Raw genomic sequence first — 24783 nt, 5'->3', positions numbered from 1 at the left:
TGTCAGGAGAGCTGTTGTCTGATGTGTTCCAGACAACCAGTGAAATCTTCAGCAGACTTCCATCAAACAGTCCATACTGCAGCATCAGTTTGCGAGGAATGCCAATGATGGTGTTGAGATCGACGTTGTCAGCGTTGCTCAGGACAACACGCCAGTTCCGTTCCTGCTGAATGACGCACACATTGAAGGTCATGGCGTCCACAGGGCTTTGACTGCTGTCCTTGCTGAAGATTCCATCACCAGAGTCTACTGACAGGGAGCGGCAGAAGTCTGACACATACAGTGTCCCAGACACATACTTGTCCAGACTGGAGGATGTCAGATGTCCATGATCTGACGGCAAACGCTGCGTTTCTTCCTCAAAGCAGATGATGATTTCAGTGTTGGATGACATCAGTCCTAATAAAAATGGTGCACAGGCGATGGCCTTGATCCTAAAAAACCACGAGCGGTGGAAGTTTTTATCCTGCAGGAAAATGTCTGGGTAAGGGGATAGAAGACTGTCATTCTGAACGACCAGAATGTCGTGCTCACAGATGGTCTGAAGCAAGCCTGTGCTGAACTTTTCTCGCTGCAGCCACTCATAGGCATCAGGGTCGGACACGGTGAAAACGGCCTTGGAGATGGGGTAGACCTGCAGAGGTCTGATGAACACTTCGATACACTCCTTGAGGTTGTAGTGCGTCAGGAACTCCGAACTGCAGAACAAAGTCATCTCCACCTCGCCATCATCAGGGGACAGCAGCACGTCGTCACAGTCATCGGAGGCCCACACACACACGGCGATGTCCTCTGCTGACCAGAAGGATGAGGTGGCCTGCACGGGCACGGGACTGTCGGGCAGATCCAGGAAGTCTTCTTTCGATTTTGACGGCGACTGGCCAGCGGAGGGCGAGGGCGACTTCTCACTTCTCCCAATGCGGAGAGCGCATACAAACGTATCGTCGTCCGCTTCCTTTTTCAAGAGTTCAGCGCTGCAACGGGAAACAGTCAGGTGGAGGGGGTTGATCCGCGCATCAGATGGTTTTTTCACCACAAACTGGGCACTGTAGCCCCGTCTCACTCGTCTGCTAACACCTGCCATCTTGATTCATAATGCCAACTTCCTCCTCTTCCGGTTCCGTTCAGCACATGGCTCCTGCCAAGAAAACAAAAGTGGCGAGCAAATTGTTGCCATCATTTCTGGCCAGTTCTTCTCTCACCGCATCCACACCTGACGCTCGATCGCCCGCACTATGAAGTAAAAGTCATACTTATCCCAGCAGACATATAGAAAGACATATTTAGAAAGACACAGAAATGTGTTTGTTGATAATTATTTTTTGGAAAGGTTGTGCAACCTAAGATTCAGATGAGAAGGCGACATTATGATTAGACTGACAGTTGGTTGCACTTTTAGAAGTGGTAGCTTATTATTTAGCTTCATGTTCAATATGTGTCCCAACATATGGATTCACTGACAGGGGTGTAAATGCATGCTTTTCGCCCCAGTCAATTATCATCTGTATATGTATCTTTAATTATTTCACATCATTTTAGATTAATTGTTTTATACACAGTAGGCTTTTGAGGCCAGACCAGCATGTTGGGCTTACGAAATGCATATATCAGGCATCAGTTCCCCCATGCCTCCCCCCACCCCTGTTTTGATTGTTTGTTTTACAAGCATTAAAAGCATAGCATAGATGTATTGGCACACACTTTTAATGCCTTCACGGAACTGAAACTGTAAAGTGGTTTGCAATATTTTATTTTGTGTAATATTACTTTTTACTTATTATATATTCAGCCCTGGTACTATTCTTTCAACTTGTGACCCCATAAAACAGCAGTTCATCAGGTTGTTTTTTCTCAAATTCATCAAGCCTGTTTCCTCCAATGGCTTCATACTAGTACTCTCTATCTTTGTCTTGCACACGCACACATACACACACACAAACAAACAAACAAACAAACAAACAAACAAACAAACACACACACACACACACACACACACACACACACACACACACACACACACACAGAAAGAGTCACATACATAGAGAAATACACACACACACACACACTTAAACACACACACACACACACTCTCTCTTTCCCCTTTTGGCTCTATGGCTCTGTCTGTTTATCTGTCTGTCTCAGTTTCTGTCTATAGATTCTCTCTCTCTTTCTGTTTGTCTGTCATGTTCAGACCTGTGTGTGTGTGTGTGTGTGTGTGTGTGTGTGTGTGTGTGTGTGTGATGTCACAGACTGAACGTGGACGGTCTGTTGGTGTCCTTCCCCTATGCCTTCATTTACCCAGAGCAGTACCTCTACATGCTGGAACTCAAGCGCACACTGGATGCCAAGGTAAACCCTGCAACACTTCTTCCGCTGTCTGTCTGTTGAGGCCTGTGTAAACCTGAGGCCTGTGTAAACCTGAGGTCTATGTAAAGCTGAGGCCTGTGTAAAGCTGAGGCCTGTGTAAAGCTGAGGCCTGTGTAAAGCTGAGACCTGTGTAAAGCTGAGGCCTGCTGAGGCCTCTGTAAAGCTGAGACATGTGTAAACCTGAGGTCTATGTAAAGCTGAGGCCTGTGTAAAGCTGAGGCCTGTGTAAAGCTGAGGCCTGTGTAAAGCTGAGGGTCTTGTGGCAGTGTATGTCTTCACCCAATGTACTGTTAACTGGCTATTTCTTTTGTTGTAAACATGGTGATTGTGTTCACAAATCAGATGCCGTGGCAGAATGGGTTGAGTGTTGGATCAGATGCCGTGGCAGAATGGGTTAAGTGTTGGACTTCTGATCCAATGTTCAGCAGTGATCAGGGATCCAGGCCCTGTTTTGCCATGGTGTTGTGTCCTTGGGAAAAGTTACTTTAACCCACAGGTGTGAATGGGTACCTGACTTTGACTGGCAGAAGGAGAGAATTGAGCCCTGTTTTCTTATGCCAAGCCCTAGGCACACTGGAATAGGAATTCATTGCTCTGATTGCCATGAAACGTTATGCCAAGCCCTAGGCACACTGGAATAGGAATTCATTGCTCTGATTGCCATGAAACGTTATGCCAAGCCCTAGGCACACTGGAATAGGAATTCATTGCTCTGATTGCCATGAAACGTTATGCCAAGCCCTAGGCACACTGGAATAGGAATTCATTGCTCTGATTGCCATGAAACGTTATGCCAAGCCCTAGGCACACTGGAATAGGAATTCATTGCTCTGATTGCCATGAAAGGTTATGCCAAGCCCTAGGCACACTGGAATAGGAATTCATTGCTCTGATTGCCATGAAACGTTATGCCAAGCCCTAGGCACACTGGAATAGGAATTCATTGCTCTGATTGCCATGAAACGTTATGCCAAGCCCTAGGCACACTGGAATAGGAATTCATTGCTCTGATTGCCATGAAACGTTATGCCAAGTCCTAGGCACACTGGAATAGGAATTCATTGCTCTGATTGCCATGAAAGGTTATGGGGACTTTAACTTAGTTGCATGCACATGACATGGCAGTTGAGTAAACTGTGACTCCATTACCTTAGTGCATCTGCTGTCTGAAGCAAGTCAGTTAGTGACAACATATGAGTGTTGATTGTGAACTGAGTGTACTGTGGGTGTACTGAAAGCAGGTGGGTGTGGTTCAGTGGTTGTTAGTGAATGGGGAAGCAGCAGGAACTGTCATAAGAATATTTGTCTTTGTATTTCTTTTTATCACAACAGATTTCTCTGTGTGAAATTCGGGCTGCTCTCCCTAGGGAGAACACGTCGCTACGTTACAGTGCCACCCTTTTTTTTTTTTTTTACTTTTTCCTGCATGCAGTTTTATTTGTTTTTCCTATCGAAGTGGGTTTTTCTACATAATATTGCCAGGAACAACCCTTTTGTTTCCATGAGTTCTTTTACGTGCGCTAAGTGCATGTTGCACACGGGACCTCGGTTTATCGTCTCATCCGAATGACTATTGTCCAGACCACCACTCAAGGTCTAGAGGAGGGGGAGAAAATATCAGGGGCTGAGCCGTGATTCAAACCAGCGCGCTCCGATTCTCTCACTTCCTCGGTGGACACGATACCTCTAGGCCATCACTCCACAATGAATGGAGTGAGAGGAACAGTTATGGTAAACAGTGGGAACAGATTGAAACACCAACTCTCTTTTGTTATTTCTCTCTCTGTCTCTGTCTGCCTGTATCTCTGTGTGTGTGTTGGTGTGTATGCGTGTGTGTGTGTGTGTGTGTGTGTGAGTGTTGCTATGTATACTTGTTAGTGTGTCAAGTCAAGTCAAGATTTTATTTCATGATGGTAAATTGAATAAGCAACAATTGCTTTTTTACATCAAGCCATCAATGAAAATAATAATAATAATAATTAAAGAGAAGGGGAAAAAAAGAAAAAAGTTGAAGAAAAAATTTAGGGGGGAGAGAGAGAGAGAGAGAGAGAGAGAGAGAGAGACAAGCAGAAGAAGAGCAACAACAACAACAAAATGCATATATATATATATATATATACAAGAATACTGTGATAAAGAAATACAAAATTGCATTTCCATTTCGCACTTCTATTTGTGTGTGTTTGTGTGTGTGTGTATGTGTGTGAGTGTTGCTGTATATACTTGTTAGTGTGTACACATGGAAAGTGTGCTTTTTGCCCAGGGTCACTGTGTGTTGGAGATGCCGTCAGGAACAGGGAAGACTGTCTCCCTTCTGTCACTCATCATCGCCTACATGAAGGTAAACCTGTCTGTCTGTGCTACAGACAACACAGCCAACACAATGCAGCACACACAACGCACACAGTACACACGAGACAGCACACACAGCACAAACAGTATAGCACAACCCAGCACACACAGCACAGCACACACACACACACAACTCAACACAGCTCACACAACGCAGCACACGCAACACAGCACACACACACAACTCAACACAGCTCACACAACACAGCACACACAGCACAGCACACACACACAACTCAACACAGCTCACACAACACAGCACACACAGCACAGCACACACACACAACTCAACACAGCTCACACAACACAGCACACACACACAACTCAACACAGCTCACACAACGCAGCACATACAACACAGCACACACACACAACTCAACACAGCTCACACAACACAGCACACACAGCACAGCACACACACACAACTCAACACAGCTCACACAACACAGCACACACAGCACAGCACACACACACAACTCAACACAGCTCACACAACACAGCACACACAGCACAGCACACACACACAACTCAACACAGCTCACACAACACAGCACACACACACAACTCAACACAGCTCACACAACACAGCACACACAGCACAGCACACACACACAACTCAACACAGCTCACACAACACAGCACACACAGCACAGCACACATGCACAACACAACACAGCACACACAACACAGCACACATGCACAACAGAACACAGCACACACAACAATACTCACAGCACAACACACAGCACAGTCATTCAGAATACAGTACAGAGGAACAGACAGCAGGTAGACAAGATGTTTGTACTGTTTGTGTTGAGAATGTCACAGACTGGTCAGACACACAGTACAGAGGAACAGACAGCAGGTAGACAAGATGTTTGTACTGTTTGTGTTGAGAATGTCACAGACTGGTCAGACACACAGTACAGAGGAACAGACAGCAGGTAGACAAGATGTTTGTACTGTTTGTGTTGAGAATGTCACAGACTGGTCAGACACAGAGTATAGAGGAACAGACGGCCAGCGGAGATGAAGACTTCTATGCTGTTTGTGTTGATAACATAACTGCTTGTCAGTGCTGTTGTCATGGAAAACATCGTGTGATTAGGCCCTGCAATGTTGTGTACAAAGGTGTGAACAATATTGTTGTGCAATGTTGTTGTACAGTGTTATTGTACAATGTTGTGTACAACGTTGTGCATAATGTTGTTGTATGGTGATGGTGGACTGTGTTTTGTGTACAACGTTGTGCATAATGTTGTTGTATGGTGATGGTGGACTGTGTTTTATGTACAACGTTGTGCATAATGTTGTTGTATGGTGATGGTGGACTGTGTTTTGTGTACAACGTTGTGCATAATGTTGTTGTATGGTGATGGTGGACTGTGTTTTGTGTACAACGTTGTGCATAATGTTGTATGATGATGGTGAAATGTGTTTTGTGTACAACGTTGTGCATAATGTTGTATGGTGATGGTGAAATGTGTTTTGTGTACAACGTTGTGCATAATGTTGTTGTATGCTGATGGTGAAATGTGTTTTGTGTACAACGTTGTGCATAATGTTGTTGTATGCTGATGGTGAAATGTGTTTTGTGTACAACGTTGTGCATAATGTTGTATGGTGATGGTGAAATGTGTTTTGTGTACAACGTTGTGCATAATGTTGTTGTATGCTGATGGTGAAATGTGTTTTGTGTACAACGTTGTGCATAATGTTGTTGTATGGTGATGGTGGACTGTGTTTTGTGTACAACGTTGTACATAATGTTGTATGGTGATGGTGGACTGTGTTTTGTGTACAACGTTGTGCATAATGTTGTTGTATGCTGATGGTGGACTGTGTTTTGTGTACAACATTGTGCATAATGTTGTATGCTGATGGTGGACTGTGTTTTGTGTACAACGTTGTGCATAATGTTGTATGCTGATGGTGGACTGTGTTTTGTGTACAACGTTGTGCATAATGTTGTATGCTGATGGTGGACTGTATTTTGTGTACAACGTTGTGCATAATGTTGTTGTATGGTGATGGTGGACTGTGTTTTGTGTACAACGTTGTGCATAATGTTGTTGTATGGTGATGGTGGACTGTGTTTTGTATACAACATTGTGCATAATGTTGTTGTATGCTGATGGTGAAATGTGTTTTGTGTACAACGTTGTGCATAATGTTGTTATATGGTGATGTTGGACTGTGTTTTGTGTACAACATTGTGCATAATGTTGTTGTATGCTGATGGTGGACTGTGTTTTGTGTACAACGTTGTGCATAATGTTGTATGCTGATGGTGGACTGTGTTTTGTGTACAACGTTGTGCATAATGTTGTATGCTGATGGTGGACTGTGTTTTGTGTACAACGTTGTGCATAATGTTGTATGCTGATGGTGGACTGTGTTTTGTGTACAACATTGTGCATAATGTTGTTGTATGGTGATGGTGAAATGTGTTTTGTGTACAACGTTGTGCATAATGTTGTATGCTGATGGTGGACTGTGTTTTGTGTACAACGTTGTGCATAATGTTGTATGTGATGGTGGACTGTGTTTTGTGTACAACGTTGTGCATAATGTTGTTGTATGGTGATGGTGGACTGTGTTTTGTGTACAACGTTGTGCATAATGTTGTATGGTGATGGTGGACTGTGTTTTGTGTACAACGTTGTGCATAATGTTGTTGTATGGTGATGGTGGACTGTGTTTTGTGTACAACGTTGTGCATAATGTTGTTATGCTGATGGTGGACTGTGTTTTGTGTACAACGTTGTGCATAATGTTGTTGTATGGTGATGGTGGACTGTGTTTTGTGTACAACGTTGTGCATAATGTTGTATGGTGATGGTGGACTGTGTTTTGTGTACAACGTTGTGCATAATGTTGTGTATGGTGATGGTGGACTGTGTTTTGTGTACAACGTTGTGCATAATGTTGTATGGTGATGGTGGACTGTGTTTTGTGTACAACGTTGTGCATAATGTTGTGTGGTGATGGTGACTGTGTTTTGTGTACAACGTTGTGCATAATGTTGTGTGGTGATGGTGGACTGTGTTTTGTGTACAACGTTGTGCATAATGTTGTTGTATGGTGATGGTGGACTGTGTTTTGTGTACAACGTTGTGCATAATGTTGTATGCTGATGGTGGACTGTGTTTTGTGTACAACATTGTGCATAATGTTGTTGTATGCTGATGGTGAAATGTGTTTTGTGTACAACGTTGTGCATAATGTTGTATGCTGATGGTGGACTGTGTTTTGTGTACAACGTTGTGCATAATGTTGTTGTATGCTGATGGTGGACTGTGTTTTGTGTACAACGTTGTGCATAATGTTGTTGTATGGTGATGGTGGACTGTGTTTTGTGTACAACGTTGTGCATAATGTTGTTGTATGCTGATGGTGGACTGTGTTTTGTGTACAACGTTGTGCATAATGTTGTTGTATGGTGATGGTGGACTGTGTTTTGTGTACAACGTTGTGCATAATGTTGTATGCTGATGGTGGACTGTGTTTTGTGTACAACGTTGTGCATAATGTTGTATGCTGATGGTGGACTGTGTTTTGTGTACAACGTTGTGCATAATGTTGTTGTATGCTGATGGTGAATGTGTTTTGTGTACAACGTTGTGCATAATGTTGTATGGTGATGGTGGACTGTGTTTTGTGTACAACGTTGTGCATAATGTTGTTTATGCTGATGGTGGACTGTGTTTTGTGTACAACGTTGTGCATAATGTTGTTGTGATGGTGGACTGTGTTTTGTGTACAACGTTGTGCATAATGTTGTTGTATGGTGATGGTGGACTGTGTTTTGTGTACAACGTTGTGCATAATGTTGTTGTATGCTGATGGTGGACTGTGTTTTGTGTACAACGTTGTGCATAATGTTGTTGTGATGGTGGACTGTGTTTTGTGTACAACGTTGTGCATAATGTTGTTGTATGGTGATGGTGGACTGTGTTTTGTGTACAACATTATGCGTAATGTTGTTGTATGCTGATGGTGGACTGTGTTTTGTGTACAACGTTGTGCATAATGTTGTATGCTGATGGTGGACTGTGTTTTGTGTACAACGTTGTGCATAATGTTGTTGTATGGTGATGGTGGACTGTGTTTTGTGTACAACGTTGTGCGTAATGTTGTTGTATGCTGATGGTGGACTGTGTTTTGTGTACAACATTGTGCAGTAATGTTGTTGTATGGTGATGGTGGACTGTGTTTTGTGTACAACATTATGCGTAATGTTGTTGTATGCTGATGGTGGACTGTGTTTTGTGTACAACGTTGTGCATAATGTTGTTGTATGGTGATGGTGGACTGTGTTTTGTGTACAACGTTGTGCATAATGTTGTTGTATGCTGATGGTGGACTGTGTTTTGTGTACAACGTTGTGCATAATGTTGTTGATGATGGGTGGACTGTGTTATGTGTACAAACAGTTGTGCATAATGTTGTTGTATGGTGATGGTGACGTGTTTTGTGTACAACATATGCATAATGTGTGTTGTATGCTGATGGTGGACTGTGTTATTGTGTACATCGTTGGCATAATGTTGTGAATGGTGAGAACTGGTTTATGGTTACAATTGTGCATATGTGTATGGTGATGGAGACTGTGTTTTGTGTACAACTGATGCAATAATGTTGTGTTGTTATGTGAATGGTGGACTGTGTGTTTTGTGTACAACATTGTGCGTAATGTTGTTGTATGTGATTGTGGACTTGTGTGTGGAGGTTGTGTACAAGTTTGCGTAATGTTTTTGTATCTGATGTGACTGTGTTTTGTGTACAACGTTGTGCATAATGTTGTAGGTGATGTGACTGTGTTTGGCTGCATTGGTATTATATGTCTTTTTGTGTACAACTTGCATAATGTTGTTGTATGGTGATGGTGGACTGTGTTTTGTGTACAACGTTGTGCATAATGTTGTTGTATGGTGATGGTGGACTGTGTTTTGTGTACAACGTTGTGCATAATGTTGTTGTATGGTGATGGTGGACTGTGTTTTGTGTACAACATTATGCGTAATGTTGTTGTATGCTGATGGTGGACTGTGTTTTGTGTACAACATTATGCATAATGTTGTTGTATGGTGATGGTGGACTGTGTTTTGTGTACAACATTATGCATAATGTTGTTGTATGCTGATGGTGGACTGTGTTTCAGGCCTTCCCCCTGGACGTCAACAAACTGATCTACTGTTCCAGAACAGTGCCAGAGCTGGAGAAGGTAACATGGAGCAGATGACAATATACCAGTTCCAAGTCATTCACATATTGTTAAGACCCCAACACCCCAGAATTTCGCTCACTGACGCTTCATAACCAATATCATAATATTGTGATTATCAACAACAAAAAAAAGACAAAAAGGAAAGGCTGTAGAATTGACAGGTGTGTTTAGCTTGGGTTGGGGACACTTCAGTAAAAAAAAAAAAAAAGTTTGATGAGTTAAAATGGACATGCTGTCATTGTAATGAAATAGTGTGTTATATCATCAGTCCTACAGCTGAAATGCAATCATTCTTTGCCTCTTTGTAAGGTCTGCCTCTCACCCTCAGAATCACATGTAGACACTGTTATCGTGACTTAACAAAGTGAACCAATGTTCGTCATGTGCTGTGTGTGTGTGTGTGTGTGGGAGGGTGTGGGGGGGAGGAGGGGGGCGAGGGAGGAGGAGGGGGGTGGGGGGAGGACAGGAGGAGGGGGTTGGGGGGAGGAGGGGGTTAGTTTTTGGTGTGTTTTTTAATCTCATTTTGCTTTTATAGCCAAAAAAAAGCCAAAGGTCCACCTGATTAGCCCCTTTTCGTTGGCTGCCATTGGATATTATAACTCACCTCCCCCCTCCTGTGCATATGTGCACTGTGCATATGTGTGTGTCTGTATGTGTGTGTATGTATGTCACACTGTGCATATGTGTGTGTGTGTGTGTGTGTGTGTGTGTATGTATATCACACTGTGCATATGTGTGTGTCTGTATGTGTGTGTATGTATGTCACACTGTGCATATGTGTGTGTGTGTGTGTATGTATATCACACTGTGCATATGTGTGTGTCTGTATGTGTGTGTATGTATATCACACTGTGCATATGTGTGTGTGTGTATGTATGTATGTCACACTGTGCATATGTGTGTGTGTGTGTGTGTGTGTGTATGTATATCACACTGTGCATATGTGTGTGTCTGTATGTGTGTGTATGTATGTCACACTGTGCATATGTGTGTGTGTGTGTGTGTGTGTATGTATATCACACTGTGCATATGTGTGTGTGTGTGTGTGTGACACTGTGCATATGTGTGTGTCTGTATGTGTGTGTATGTATGTCACACTGTGCATATGTGTGTGTGTATGTGTGTGTGTGTGTGTGACACTGTGCATATGTGTGTGTCTGTGTGTGTGTGTACGTATATCACACTGTGCATATGTGTGTGTGTGTGTGTGTCACACTGTGCGTGTGTGTGTGCGTGTGTGTGTGTAGATAGTTTTCAAAACCTATGGAGACATGCTCTAGAGGCGAGTAGTAAATGTTTGTTTTATCGAAATTTCAAAAGTGGATTTGGTAGAGAAAAATATATAAGTCAAATGCCAGATAATTACGTTATTAGCTTCTTCAGATTTCGAAGTAGTAATCATAAGCTGGAAATAGAAACAGGGAGACACAAAGGCATACCACGAGAGTTACGGCTTTGTAAGGTTTGTAACATGTCTGTGATTGGTGATGAGTTTCATTTTATAATGGAATGTCCCAATTATGATCAGTTACGAAATAGATATTGTCCTAAAAAATATTTGTCTCCAAAATCGGTTATTAATTTTTGTTATATGCTCAAAGGAGGCAAAAAAAGTCATTTTAGCTGTAAGTAAGATGATTAGATTTGCAAATGTTGTCTAGTTATACTTTTGAAGTTAAAAGACATTTGTGTTTTCTCAACTTTTATGTGACATTGTTGTGTATTTGGAAATGTTTGTTCTGGGCATGAAAAGTTTATTTTGCAGTAATCCTCCATACTCCAATAGGAGTGAAAAGATAATTAAAACTTGAAACCTGAAACTTGTATGTATGTCACACTGTGGATATGTGTGTGTGTGTGTGTGTGTGTGTGTGTGTGTGTGTGTGTGTGTTGAATGACTGTGATTTCCGTGTATTGTTTATGTGTTTTTTACACCAGAAATTAATTTCTCTTGTTGAGATAATAAAGTATTGTGTAATGTGTGAAGTGTAATGTGTGATGTGTACCCAGGTGGTGGAGGAGATGCGGCAGCTGATGGAGTATTATGAGAAAGAGACGGGAGAGCAGTCAGACTTTGTGGGGGTGGCCCTCAGCTCACGGAAAAACATGTGTGTCCACCCTGATGTGAGTATTACTGGTCCACCCTGATGTGAGCAGTGTGTGTGTGTGTCCACCCTGATGTGAGTATTACTGGTCCACCCTGATGTGAGCAGTGTGTGTGTGTGTCCACCCTGATGTGAGTATTACTGGTCCACCCTGATGTGAGCAGTGTGTGTGTGTGTCCACCCTGATGTGAGTATTACTGGTCCACCCTGATGTGAGCAGTGTGTGTGTGTGTGTCCACCCTGATGTGAGTAGTGTGTGTGTGTGTGTCTACCCTGATGTGAGTATTACTGGTCCACCCTGATGTGAGTAGTGTGTGTGTGTGTGTCCACCCTGATGTGAGTATTACTGGTCCACCCTGATGTGAGTAGTGTGTGTGTGTGTGTCCACCCTGATGTGAGTAGTGTGTGTGTGTGTCCACCCTGATGTGAGCAGTGTGTGTGTGTGCGTCCACCCTGATGTGTGTGTGTATGTGTCCACCCTGATGTGAGTAGTGTGTGTCCACCCTGATGTGAATATTACCTGCCCACTTTGATGTGAGTAATATATCCACCCTGATTAAGTATTACCTGTCCATCATGATGGTAGTAGTATGTCTGCCCTGAAGTGTGTAGTGTGTCCACCCTGATGTGAGTAGTGTGTGTGTCCACCCAGATGGGTGTAGTGTGTATGTGTCCACCCTGATGTGAGTAGTGTGTGTGTGTGTGTCCACCCTGATGTGAGTAGTGTGTGTGTGTCCACCCTGATGTGAGTAGTGTGTGTGTGTGTCCACCCTGATGTGAGTAGTGTGTGTGTGTGTCCACCCTGATGTGAGTAGTGTGTGTGTGTGTGTCCACCCTGATGTGAGTAGTGTGTGTGTGTGTCCACCCTGATGTGAGTAGTGTGTGTGTGTGTGTCCACCCTGATGTGAGTAGTGTGTGTGTGTCCACCCTGATGTGAGTAGTGTGTGTGTGTGTCCACCCTGATGTGAGTAGTGTGTGTGTGTGTCCACCCTGATGTGAGTAGTGTGTGTGTGTGTCCACCCTGATGTGAGTAGTGTGTGTGTGTGTGTCCACCCTGATGTGAGTAGTGTGTGTGTGTGTGTCCACCCTGATGTGAGTAGTGTGTGTGTGTGTGTGTCCACCCTGATGTGAGTAGTGTGTGTGTGTGTCCACCCTGATGTGAGTAGTGTGTGTGTGTGTGTCCACCCTGATGTGAGTAGTGTGTGTGTGTGTCCACCCTGATGTGAGTAGTGTGTGTGTGTCCACCCTGATGTGAGTAGTGTGTGTGTGTCCACCCTGATGTGAGTAGTGTGTGTGTGTGTCCACCCTGATGTGAGTAGTGTGTGTGTGTGTGTCCACCCTGATGTGAGTAGTGTGTGTGTGTCCACCCTGATGTGAGTAGTGTGTGTGTGTCCACCCTGATGTGAGTAGTGTGTGTGTGTGTGTCCACCCTGATGTGAGTAGTGTGTGTGTGTCCACCCTGATGTGAGTAGTGTGTGTGTGTGTCCACCCTGATGTGAGTAGTGTGTGTATGTCCACCCTGATGTGAGTAGTGTGTGTGTCCACCCTGATGTGAGCAGAGTATGTGTGTCCACCCTGATAAGAGTAGTGTGTAGTGTGTCCACCCTGATGGAAGTAGTGTGTAGTGTGTTCACCCTGATATGAGTAGTGTGTGTGTCCACCCTGATATGAGTAGTGTGTAGTGTGTCCACCCTGATATGAGTAGTGTGTGTGTCCACCCTGATGTGTGTAGTGGGTAGTGTGTCCACCTGATGTGTGTAGTGGGTAGTGTGTCCACCTGATGTGTGTAGTGTGTAGTGTGTCCACCCTGATGTGTGTAGTGTGTAGTGTGTCCACCCTGATATGAGTAGTGTGTGTGTCCACCCTGATGTGTGTAGTGGGTAGTGTGTCCACCCTGATGTGTGTAGTGGGTAGTGTGTCCACCCTGATGGAAGTATTGCTTGTGTTCGATCCTCCACATGGTCAGGTAATGTTGTGGGAAGGTGACAGTGACAGTGGAACACTGATTTAATTCTTTGACTAATATTCCTGATGTTGGTTTATCATGCTGTGTGATACATCTGATGAGAACAGATGGGAACGCTGTGGCCATGTTTGGTTGTTTTCTCAGTGTGTGTGTGTGTGTTACGTACATGTGTGCGTGCACCTCTCTGTGTGGGTGTGAGTGTAAGTGTGTGTGTGTGTGTGTTTGTGTATGTGTATGTGCGTGCATGTGTACATGTGTGTGTGTGTCTGTGACTGTGTGTCTGTGACTGTGTGTCTGTGACTGTGTGTCTGTGACTGTGTGTCTGTGACTTTGTGACTGTGTGTCTGTGACTGTGTGTCTGTGACTGTGTGTCTGTGACTGTGACTGTGTGTCTGTGACTGTGTGACTGTGTGTCTGTGACTGTGTGTCTGTGACTGTGTGTCTGGGACTGTGTGTCTGTGACTTTGTGTCTGTGACTTTGTGACTGTGTGCCTGTGACTGTATGTCTGTGTGTCTGTGACTGTGTGTCTGTGACTGTGTGACTGTGACTGTGTGCCTGTGACTGTGTGCCTGTGATTGTGTGTCTGTGACTGTGTGCCTGTGATTGTGTGTCTGTGACTGTGTGTCTGTGACTGTATGTCTGTGATTGTGTGTCTGTGACTGTGTGTCTGTGACTGTGTGCCTGTGACTGTGTGACTGTGTGCCTGTGACTGTGTGACTGTGACTGTGTGTCTGTGACTGTGTGACTGTGTCTGTGACTGTGTGCCTGTGACTGTGTGCCTGTGACTGTGTGTCTGTGACTGTGTGTCTGTGACTGTGTGTCTGTGACTGTATGTCTGTGATTGTGTGTCTGTGACTGTGTGTCTGTGACTGTGTGCCTGTGACTGTGTGCCTGTGACTGTGTGACTGTGTGCCTGTGACTGTGTGACTGTGACTGTGTGCCTGTGACTGTGTGACTGTGTGTCTGTGACTGTGTGCCTGTGACTGTGTGCCTGTGACTGTGTGTCTGTGTGACTGTGACTGTGTGCCTGTGACTGTGTGACTGTGACTGTATGTCTGTGTGACTGTGACTGTGTGCCTGTGACTGTGTGACTGTGACTGTGTGACTGTGACTGTATGTCTGTGTGACTGTGACTGTGTGACTGTGACTGTGTGACTGTGACTGTATGACTGTGACTGTATGTCTGTGTGACTGTGACTGTATGTCTGTGTGACTGTGACTGTGTGACTGTGACTGTGTGACTGTGACTGTGTGCCTGTGACTGTATGACTGTGACTGTGACTGTGTGACTGTGACTGTGTGACTGTGACTGTGTGCCTGTGACTGTATGACTGTGACTGTGACTGTGTGACTGTGACTGTGTGACTGTGACTGTGACTGTGTGACTGTGACTGTATGACTGTGACTGTGACTGTGTGACTGTGACTGTGTGACTGTGACTGTGTGACTGTGACTGTGTGACTGTATGTCTGTGTGACTGTGACTGTGTGACTGTGACTGTGTGACTGTATGTCTGTGTGACTGTGACTGTGTGACTGTGACTGTGTGTCTGTGACTGTGTGCCTGTGAAGAGAGGAAGGGGAGAAGAGGACTAATGGACACTCAGTTTTGGACTGCTTTGCCTGCACACACACACACACACACACACACACACACACACGCATGCACGCACACACGCATGCACACAGGATTTTTCACTACAAGTACTACCTGTGATGTTTACCTGTGGACAGGTGAGTCAGGATCGTGATGGCTCCTCAGTGGACGGCAAGTGTCACAAACTGACGGCGTCGTTTGTCCGTGCTGAGCACAAGAAAGATCCAATGGTGCCGGTGTGCGAGTTCTTTGAGGTGAGCCTTGCTTTTCATATGTGGCCTTCCTGTTTGTTTAAAAAAATTAAGAAAGATTATTGTTTTTATAATTAATCAGTCTATCATCTGTCTATGAACCTATCTTTTTTTTTCTTGCATTTGTGGGCTGCAGTTCCCATGTTGGCTCATATGTAAGAGTGGGGCTTTTACCTGTGTGACTGTTTTTACCCCACCATGTTGACAGCCATTGGAAGTTTTCAGGGACAACCTGTTTGTTTCATCTTCTGTCAGTGTATTCATGCAGCCAGTGACATCAGCGTGAAGAACACTCTCCACTTTCACTGTCGGTGTCACTGTCACCTTTCACATTGCTTCTTGTCCAGTCATGCCAGATGCAACCAAATTCGGCAGTGTAACAATGCATGATGATGAATGACTGTTGATGATAACAGGAGTTAGATGATGTGTGCATGTTGATAACAGGAGTTTGATGATGTGTGCATGTTGATAACAGGAGTTTGATGATGAATGACTGATGATGACAGGAGTTTGATGATGAATACTGTTGATGACAGGAGTTTGATGATGAATACTGTTGATGATGACAGGAGTTTGATGATGAATGACTGTTGATGACAGGAGTTTAATGATGAATGACTGATGATGACAGGAGTTTGATGATGAATACTGTTGATGATGACAGGAGTTTGATGATGAATGACTGATGATGACAGGAGTTTGATGATGAATACTGTTGATGATGACAGGAGTTTGATGATGAATACTGTTGATGATGACAGGAGTTTGATGATGAATACTGTTGATGATGACAGGAGTTTGATGATGAATGACTGATGATGACAGGAGTTTGATGATGAATACTGTTACTGACAGGAGTTTGATGATGAATGACTGATGATGATGACAGGTTGATGATGAATGAATGTTGATGACAGGAGTTTGATGATGTATGACTGATGATGATAACAGAATGATGATGTATGACTGTTGATGATGACAGGAGTTTGACGGCCATGGCAGAGAGGTTCCCCTTCCTCCAGGTGTCTACAACTTGGTACGTGCACAGATTTGGGCGGAGGGAGAGGTGGAGGGACAGGTCTAGTGAAGATGTTAGGTAGTGTGTGTATAGTGCTTCTGGCAAAGAATTCAGATAGTGTGTCTTATGGGCTTCAAGGTAAGATGTTAGATGTTGCATATTTGTCACAAGGATGTCAGCTAGTGTGTGTCATGTGCTTCTAGTGAATAGGTTAGATAGTTTGTGTTGTGTGTTTCTAGTGAAGGTGTTAGTGTGTGTGTCATGTGCTTCTAGTGAATATGTTAGATAGTTTGTGTTGTGTGTTTCTAGTGAATAGGTTAGATAGTTTGTGTTGTGTGTTTCTAGTGAATAGGTTAGATAGTTTGTGTTGTGTGTTTCTAGTGAAGGTGTTAGTGTGTGTGTTATGGGCTTCTGGTACAGATGTTAGGCAGTAAGTGTTATGTGATTCAAATGTTAGTGTGTGTTATGGGTCTTCTGGTGAAGATGTTAGTGTGTGTTATATGCTTTGAGTGAAGATATTAGATAGTTAACAGCCGCCGTGGCGAAGTGGTTAGTGTCGCGGACTGACAGCTGGGAGGACGTGGGTTCGAATCCCAGCGGAGGTGGGTTTTTCGGCCTGTGGCCAGCTCCTACCCAGAGTTGAGTGTGCCGTGGGCTTAAATGGGGAGACTGGGACCACACAGTCGAGTGTCATCCACTTCAAGGATGCGTCTTTGGGTGTGTTGCTCTAATTACCTGACCAACACTGCAAGTGTCTGTATCTCTCGGGCCTGGTTAACACCGGGATATCATTATGACAGGAAGCGCAGAGTACAGCCTTGTCACGAAGTCCCAAACCAAAATGGACCTCCATAGCAACATTGTAATCATCATCGTCATCCTCCTCCTCCTTCATCGTCATCAATATAAACAAAATAGTCTCAAAGTCTGTGGCCTTTCATGCCCTGCTCTCATGGTGACCTCAGTTTCAATACCCCTCCACTTCCGTGCTTGGGGTGAGTCCTGTCAATGTCGTCAGTGTCAGCAGATTCATGGGGGGCTGTTGTTTGAGGGGCGTGGTGGCGGTCTCCACTCTGGGAGGGATGCTCACTCAGTCTGGCTCCACGACTAAACCATTATTGTCGTTAGTAGGGGGCTTAGTAGTTGGTGTCCTAAGTACGTTAAAACAGAACAGGCACCACTGAACACCACTGAAGTGACTCAGCAGCAGTGCAGGGTCTTCTCTGGTGTGCGGCCTCCTGGCGACCTAACATCGATGGTTCCCTGTGGACTGCCGATGCTGGAACTGTGACGGATGAACCCGGGTGTGGCCGTGTATGGAGGAATCTAAATGAGCAGCGTGGGAGTAATGCCACTGAAACGGTGCAGATGATGGGGCAGCAAAAAAAGAAAAAAAAAGAAAAAAAGATATTAGATAGTTTGTGTTGTATGCTTCTAGTGAGGATGTTAGATAGTCTGTGTTGTGTGCTTTTAGATAGTGTGTGTACTTTGCTTCTAGTGAGATTGTGTGTTACGTGCTTTAAGTGAAGATGTTGGTGTGTGTGTTATGTGCTTCTGGTGAAAATGTTAGACAGTGTGTGTTATGTGCAGCTAGTAAAGATGTCAGATCGTGTGTGTTATGAGCTTGTAGTAAAGATGTTAGATTGTGTGTTATGAGCTTGTAGTAAAGTTAATGGCAGAATTAGAATGTTCAAAAGGTCAGGGGTGCCAGGAAGTATCAGGCGTTGGACTTCTGATCCAGAAAAAAGCTGTTAGTATGGTCAAACAGTTCAACAAAATTCCACTGGAAAACGTCAGGTGTTTATGTATGACTGTTTTCACAGGATGACCTGAAGGACTATGGAAGACAGAAGGGTTACTGCCCCTACTTCCTCGCTCGACACGCAGTGAGTGGTCTCTTGTGTGTGTTGTACTGTTCAAACTGCTGTGTGGCTGTGTTGTACTGTTCATACTGCTGTGTGGCCATGTTGTACTGTTCATACTGCTGTATGGCCATGTTGTACTGTTCATACTGCTGTGTGGCTGTGTTGTACTGTTCATACTGCTGTGTAGCTGTGTTGTACTGTTCATACTGCTGTGTGGCTGTGTTGTACTGTTCATACTGCTGTGTGGCTGTGTTGTACTGCTGTGTGGCTGTGTTGTACTGTTCATACTGCTGTGTGGCTGTGTTGTACTGTTCATACTGCTGTGTGGCTGTGTTGTACTGCTGTGTGGCTGTGTTGTACTGTTCATACTGTTGTGTGGCTGTGTTGTACTGTTCATACTGCTGTGTGGCCATGTTGTACTGTTCATACTGCTGTGTGGCTGTGTTGTACTGTTCATACTGCTGTGTGGCTGTGTTGTACTGTTCATACTGCTGTGTGGCTGTGTTGTACTGCTGTGTGGCTGTGTTGTACTGTTCATACTGTGTGGCTGTGTTGTACTGCTGTGTGGCTGTGTTGTACTGTTCATACTGCTGTGTGGCTGTGTTGTACTGTTCATACTGTGTGGCTGTGTTGTACTGCTGTGTGGCTGTGTTGTACTGTTCATACTGCTGTGTGGCCATGTTGTACTGTTCATACTGCTGTGTGGCCATGTTGTACTGTTCATACTGCTGTGTGGCTGTGTTGTACTGTTCATACTGCTGTGTGGCTGTGTTGTACTGTTCATACTGCTGTGTGGCCATGTTCATACTGCTGTGTTGTACTGTTCATACTGCTGTGTGGCCATGTTCATACTGCTGTGTTGTACTGTTCATACTGCTGTGTGGCCATGTTGTACTGTTCATACTGCTGTGTGGCTGTGTTGTACTGTTCATACTGCTGTGTGGCCATGTTCATACTGCTGTGTGGCTGTGTTGTACTGTTCATACTGCTGTGTGGCTGTGTTGTACTGTTCATACTGCTGTGTGGCCATGTTCATACTGCTGTGTGGCTGTGTTGTACTGTTCATACTGCTGTGTGGCCCTGTTCATACTGCTGTGTGGCTGTGTTGTACTGTTCATACTGCTGTGTGGCCGTGTTGTACTGTTCATACTGCTGTGTGGCGTGTGGCCATGTTCATACTGCTGTGTGGCCATGTTGTACTGTTCATACTGCTGTGTGGCCATGTACTGTTCATACTGCTGTGTGGCTGTGTTGTACTGTTCATACTGCTGTTTGGCCATGCACTGTTCATACTGCTGTGTGGCCATGTTCATACTGCTGTGTGGCCATGTACTGTTCATACTGCTGTGTGGCTGTGTTGTACTGTTCATACTGCTGTGTGGCCATGTTGTACTGTTCATACTGCTGTGCGGCCCTGTTCATACTGTTGTGTGGCCATGTACTGTTCATACTGCTGTGTGGCCATGTACTGTTCATACTGCTGTGTGGCCATGTTGTACTGTTCATACTGCTGTGCGGCCCTGTTCATACTGCTGTGTGGCCATGTACTGTTCATACTGCTGTGTGGCCGTGTTGTACTGTTCATACTGCTGTGTGGCCATGTACTGTTCATACTGCTGTGTGGCCGTGTTGTACTGTTCATACTGCTGTTTGGCCGTGTTGTACTGTTCATACTGCTGTGTGGCCATGCACTGTTCATACTGCTGTGTGGCCGTGTTGTACTGTTCATACTGCTGTGTGGCCGTGTTGTACTGTTCATACTGCTGTTTGGCCATGCACTGTTCATACTGCTGTGCGGCCCTGTTCATACTGCTGTGTGGCCATGTTGTATTGTTCATACTGCTGTGTGGCCATATTGTACTGTTCATATTGCTCTGTAGCCATGTTCATGCTGCTGTGTGGCCCTGTTCATACTGCTGTGTGGCCGTGTTGTACTGTTCATACTGCTCTGTAGCCATGCACTGTTCATACTGCTCTGTAGCCATGTTCATACTGCTGTGTTGGCCATGTACTGTTCATACTGCTGTGTTGGCCGTGTACTGTTCATACTGCTTTGTAGCCATGTTCAACTGCTCTGTAGCCATGTACTGTTCATACTGCTCTGTAGCCATGTTCATACTGCTGTGTTGGCCGTGTACTGTTCATACTGCTTTGTAGCCATGTTCAACTGCTGTGTTGGCCATGTACTGTTCATACTGCTTTGTAGCCATGTTCAACTGCTCTGTAGCCATGTACTGTTCATACTGCTCTGTAGCCATGTTCATACTGCTGTGTTGGCCGTGTACTGTTCATACTGCTTTGTAGCCATGTTCAACTGCTGTGTTGGCCATGTACTGTTCATACTGCTCTGTAGCCATGTACATACTGCTGTGTTGGCCATGTACTGTTCATACTGCTCTGTAGCCATGTATATACTGCTGTGTTGGCAGTGTACTGTTCATACTGCTCTGTAGCCATGTATATACTGCTGTGTTGGCCATGTACTGTTCATACTGCTGTGTTGGCCATGTACTGTTCATACTGCTCTGTAGCCATGTATATACTGCTGTGTTGGCCATGTACTGTTCATACTGCTCTGTAGCCATGTATATACTGCCGTGTTGGCAGTGTACTGTTCATACTGCTATGTTGGCCATGTACTGTACATACTGCTGTGTTGGCCATGTACTGTTCATACTGCTGTGTTGGCCATGTACTGTTCATACTGCTCTGTAGCCATGTACATACTGCTGTGTTGGCCATGTACTGTTCATACTGCTGTGTTGGCCATGTACTGTTCATACTGCTCTGTAGCCATGTATATACTGCTATGTTGGCCATGTACTGTACATACTGCTGTGTTGGCCATGTACTGTACATACTGCTGTGTTGGCCATGTACTGTTCATACTGCTCTGTAGCCATGTTCATACTGCTGTGTTGGCCATGTACTGTTCATACTGCTCTGTAGCCATGTTCATACTGCTGTGTTGGCCATGTACTGTACATACTGCTGTGTTGGCCATGTACTGTACATACTGCTGTGTTGGCCATGTACTGTTCATACTGCTCTGTAGCCATGTTCATACTGCTGTGTTGGCCATGTACTGTACATACTGCTGTGTTGGCCATGTACTGCTCATACTGCTCTGTAGCCATGTTCATACTGCTGTGTTGGCCATGTACTGTTCATACTGCTCTGTAGCCATGTGGTAATGCACCCTCCCAGGAAGTGAGTATCCACAGGTTTGAGTTTCATAAAGGGACCTGACAATACAAGACAGTACAGTACAGTACAGTACAGTACAATACAATACAATACAATACAATACAATACAATACAATACAATACAATGGTTAACACAGTGCAATGCAATGCAGTGCAATTCAGTACAACACCCCCAGACAATACAATGGTGAATGCAATACCATACCATACCATACCATACCATACCATACCATACCATGTTGAATGCAATGCAATGCAATGCAATGCAGTGCAATACAATACAATACAATACAATACAGTACAATACAATGGTGAATGCAGTGCAATACAATGCAGTACAATACAACAATGCAATACAATTCAGTACATTACTTATACAAAACAAAAAAAACAATACACTGCAGTGCAATGCAAACAGCACAGTACAGTATGATATGTCTACAGCTACTGAGTGCCCATGCTATTGTGTAATAGTGCAATACAATACAATACAATACAATACGTCTACAGCTGCAAAGTGCCCATGCTATTGTGTAATGCAATGCAGCACAATACAATACAGTACAGTACAGTACAACACAATGCAATACAGTACAACACAATACAACACAATACAATACAGTACAATACAACACAATACAATACAGTACAATACAACACAATACAATACAGTACAACACAATACAATACAGTACAACACAATACAATACAGTACAGTACAGTACAACACAATACAATACAGTACAACACAATACAATACAGTACAACACAATACAACACAATACAATACAGTACAACACAATACAATACAATACAGTACAACACAATACAATACAGTACAACACAATACAATACAATACAACACAATACAATACAGTACAACACAATACAATACAGTACAGTACAGTACAACACAATACAACACAATACAACACAATACAATACAGTACAACACAATACAATACAGTACAGTACAGTACAACACAATACAATACAGTACAACACAATACAATACAGTACAACACAATACAATACAGTACAGTACAGTACAACACAATACAATACAGTACAACACAATACAATACAGTACAACACAATACAATACAGTACAGTACAGTACAACACAATACAATACAGTACAACACAATACAATACAGTACAACACAATACAATACAGTACAGTACAGTACAACACAATACAATACAGTACAACACAATACAATACAATACAACACAATACAATACAGTACAGTACAGTACAACACAATACAATACAGTACAACACAATACAATACAGTACAACACAATACAATACAATACAACACAATACAACACAATACAATACAATACAATATGTCTACAGCTGCAAAGTGCCCATGCTATTGTGTAATACAATACAATACAATACAATACAATACAATACAATACAATACAATGCAATGCAATGCAATGCAATGCAATGCAGTAAATGATGTCTACAGCTACAGAGTGCCCATGCTATTGTGTAATACAATGCAATGCAATGCAATACAATACAATACAATGCAATGCAATGCAGTGCAGTAAATGATGTCTACAGCTACAGAGTGCCCATGCCATCGTGTACAGCTACTACTACCTACTGGACCCAAAGGTGGCAGAACAGGTGTCCAAGGACCTGTCCAAAAAGGCTGTGGTCGTCTTCGATGAGGCTCACAACATTGGTCTGTTTGCTCTGTTCACTCTGTCTGTTTCTCTGTGGTCCAGTCTCTGCAGCCCTCTAGATATTGTATTTTTTCTTTTTTTGTCACAACAGATTTCTCTGTGTGAAATTCAGGCTGCTCTTCCCAGGAAGAGCGCATTGCTACACTACAGCGTCACCCCTTTTTTTGTATTTTTACCTGCGCGCAGTTTTATTTGTTTTCCTTTCAAAGTGGATTTTTCTACAGAATTTTGCCAGGAACAACCCTTTTTATGCCATGGGTTCTTTTATGTGTGCTAAGTGCATACTGCACACGGGACCTCGGTTTATCATCTTATTTGAATGGCTAGCGTCCAGACCACCACTCAAGGTCTAGTGGAGAGGGAGAAAATGCTGGTGACTATGGGATTCGAACCAGTGTGCTCATATTCTCTGGCTTCCTTCTTGGCCGTCTCTCCACAGGCTTTCACTCCAACATATACTGTATGTCTTTGTATGAAGCACACAACATTGTTCTCTGTTCCTTTCACTCTGTTTCCCTCAGTCTGTGTGTCTCGTTGTATACTGTATGTCTTTGTATGAAGCACACAGCACCGCTCTGTTCCTTTCACTCTGTTTCCCTCAGCCTGTGTGTCTCGTTGTATACTGTATGTCTTTGTATGAAGCACACAACATTGTTCTCTGTTCCTTTCACTCTGTTTCCCTCAGTCTGTGTGTCTCGTTGTATACTGTATGTCTTTGTATGAAGCACACAGCACCGCTCTGTTCCTTTCACTCTGTTTCCCTCAGCCTGTGTGTCTCGTTGTATACTGTATGTCTTTGTATGAAGCACACAACACCGCTCTGTTCCTTTCACTCTGTTTCCCTCAGCCTGTCTGTCTCGTTGTATACTGTATGTCTTTGTATGAAGCACACAACATTGTTCTCTGTTCCTTTCACTCTGTTTCCCTCAGTCTGTGTGTCTCGTTGTATACTGTATGTCTTTGTATGAAGCACACAGCACCGCTCTGTTCCTTTCACTCTGTTTCCCTCAGCCTGTCTGTCTCGTTGTATACTGTATGTCTTTGTATGAAGCACACAGCACCGCTCTGTTCCTTTCACTCTGTTTCCCTCAGCCTGTCTGTCTCGTTGTATACTGTAT

At 43.9% G+C, this 24783-nt stretch overlaps 2 protein-coding genes across 2 annotated transcripts in view; one reads left to right on the top strand and one right to left on the bottom strand.

Annotated features, from left to right (window-relative positions):
- The window catches only part of LOC143295912 (peroxisomal ATPase PEX6-like), a 46010-nt gene extending 44811 nt beyond the window's left edge, over nt 1–1199 (bottom strand). Inside the window, exon 1 of the mRNA XM_076607598.1 lies at nt 1–1199. This exon is cut by the window's left edge and continues 21 nt beyond it. Within this exon, the coding sequence (XP_076463713.1) occupies nt 1–1084 (1084 nt within the window). The 5' untranslated portion in view covers nt 1085–1199.
- Nucleotides 1107–24783, top strand: part of LOC143295913 (general transcription and DNA repair factor IIH helicase subunit XPD-like) — a 112465-nt gene continuing 88788 nt past the window's right edge. The window contains exons 1-9 of the mRNA XM_076607599.1: nt 1107–1240; nt 2250–2349; nt 4631–4708; nt 9884–9946; nt 11960–12073; nt 15755–15871; nt 16854–16907; nt 18713–18775; nt 23541–23664. Coding sequence (XP_076463714.1) covers nt 1236–1240; nt 2250–2349; nt 4631–4708; nt 9884–9946; nt 11960–12073; nt 15755–15871; nt 16854–16907; nt 18713–18775; nt 23541–23664 — 718 coding nt within the window. The 5' untranslated portion in view covers nt 1107–1235. The remainder of the gene's footprint in view (nt 1241–2249; nt 2350–4630; nt 4709–9883; nt 9947–11959; nt 12074–15754; nt 15872–16853; nt 16908–18712; nt 18776–23540; nt 23665–24783) is intronic.

The sequence above is a fragment of the Babylonia areolata genome, chromosome 21, assembly GCF_041734735.1.
Source record: "Babylonia areolata isolate BAREFJ2019XMU chromosome 21, ASM4173473v1, whole genome shotgun sequence".
Classification (NCBI taxonomy): Eukaryota; Metazoa; Mollusca; class Gastropoda; order Neogastropoda; family Buccinidae; genus Babylonia; species Babylonia areolata.
Note: the sequence above shows the minus strand (reverse complement) of the source record. Positions and strands in the feature narration are given on the sequence as shown.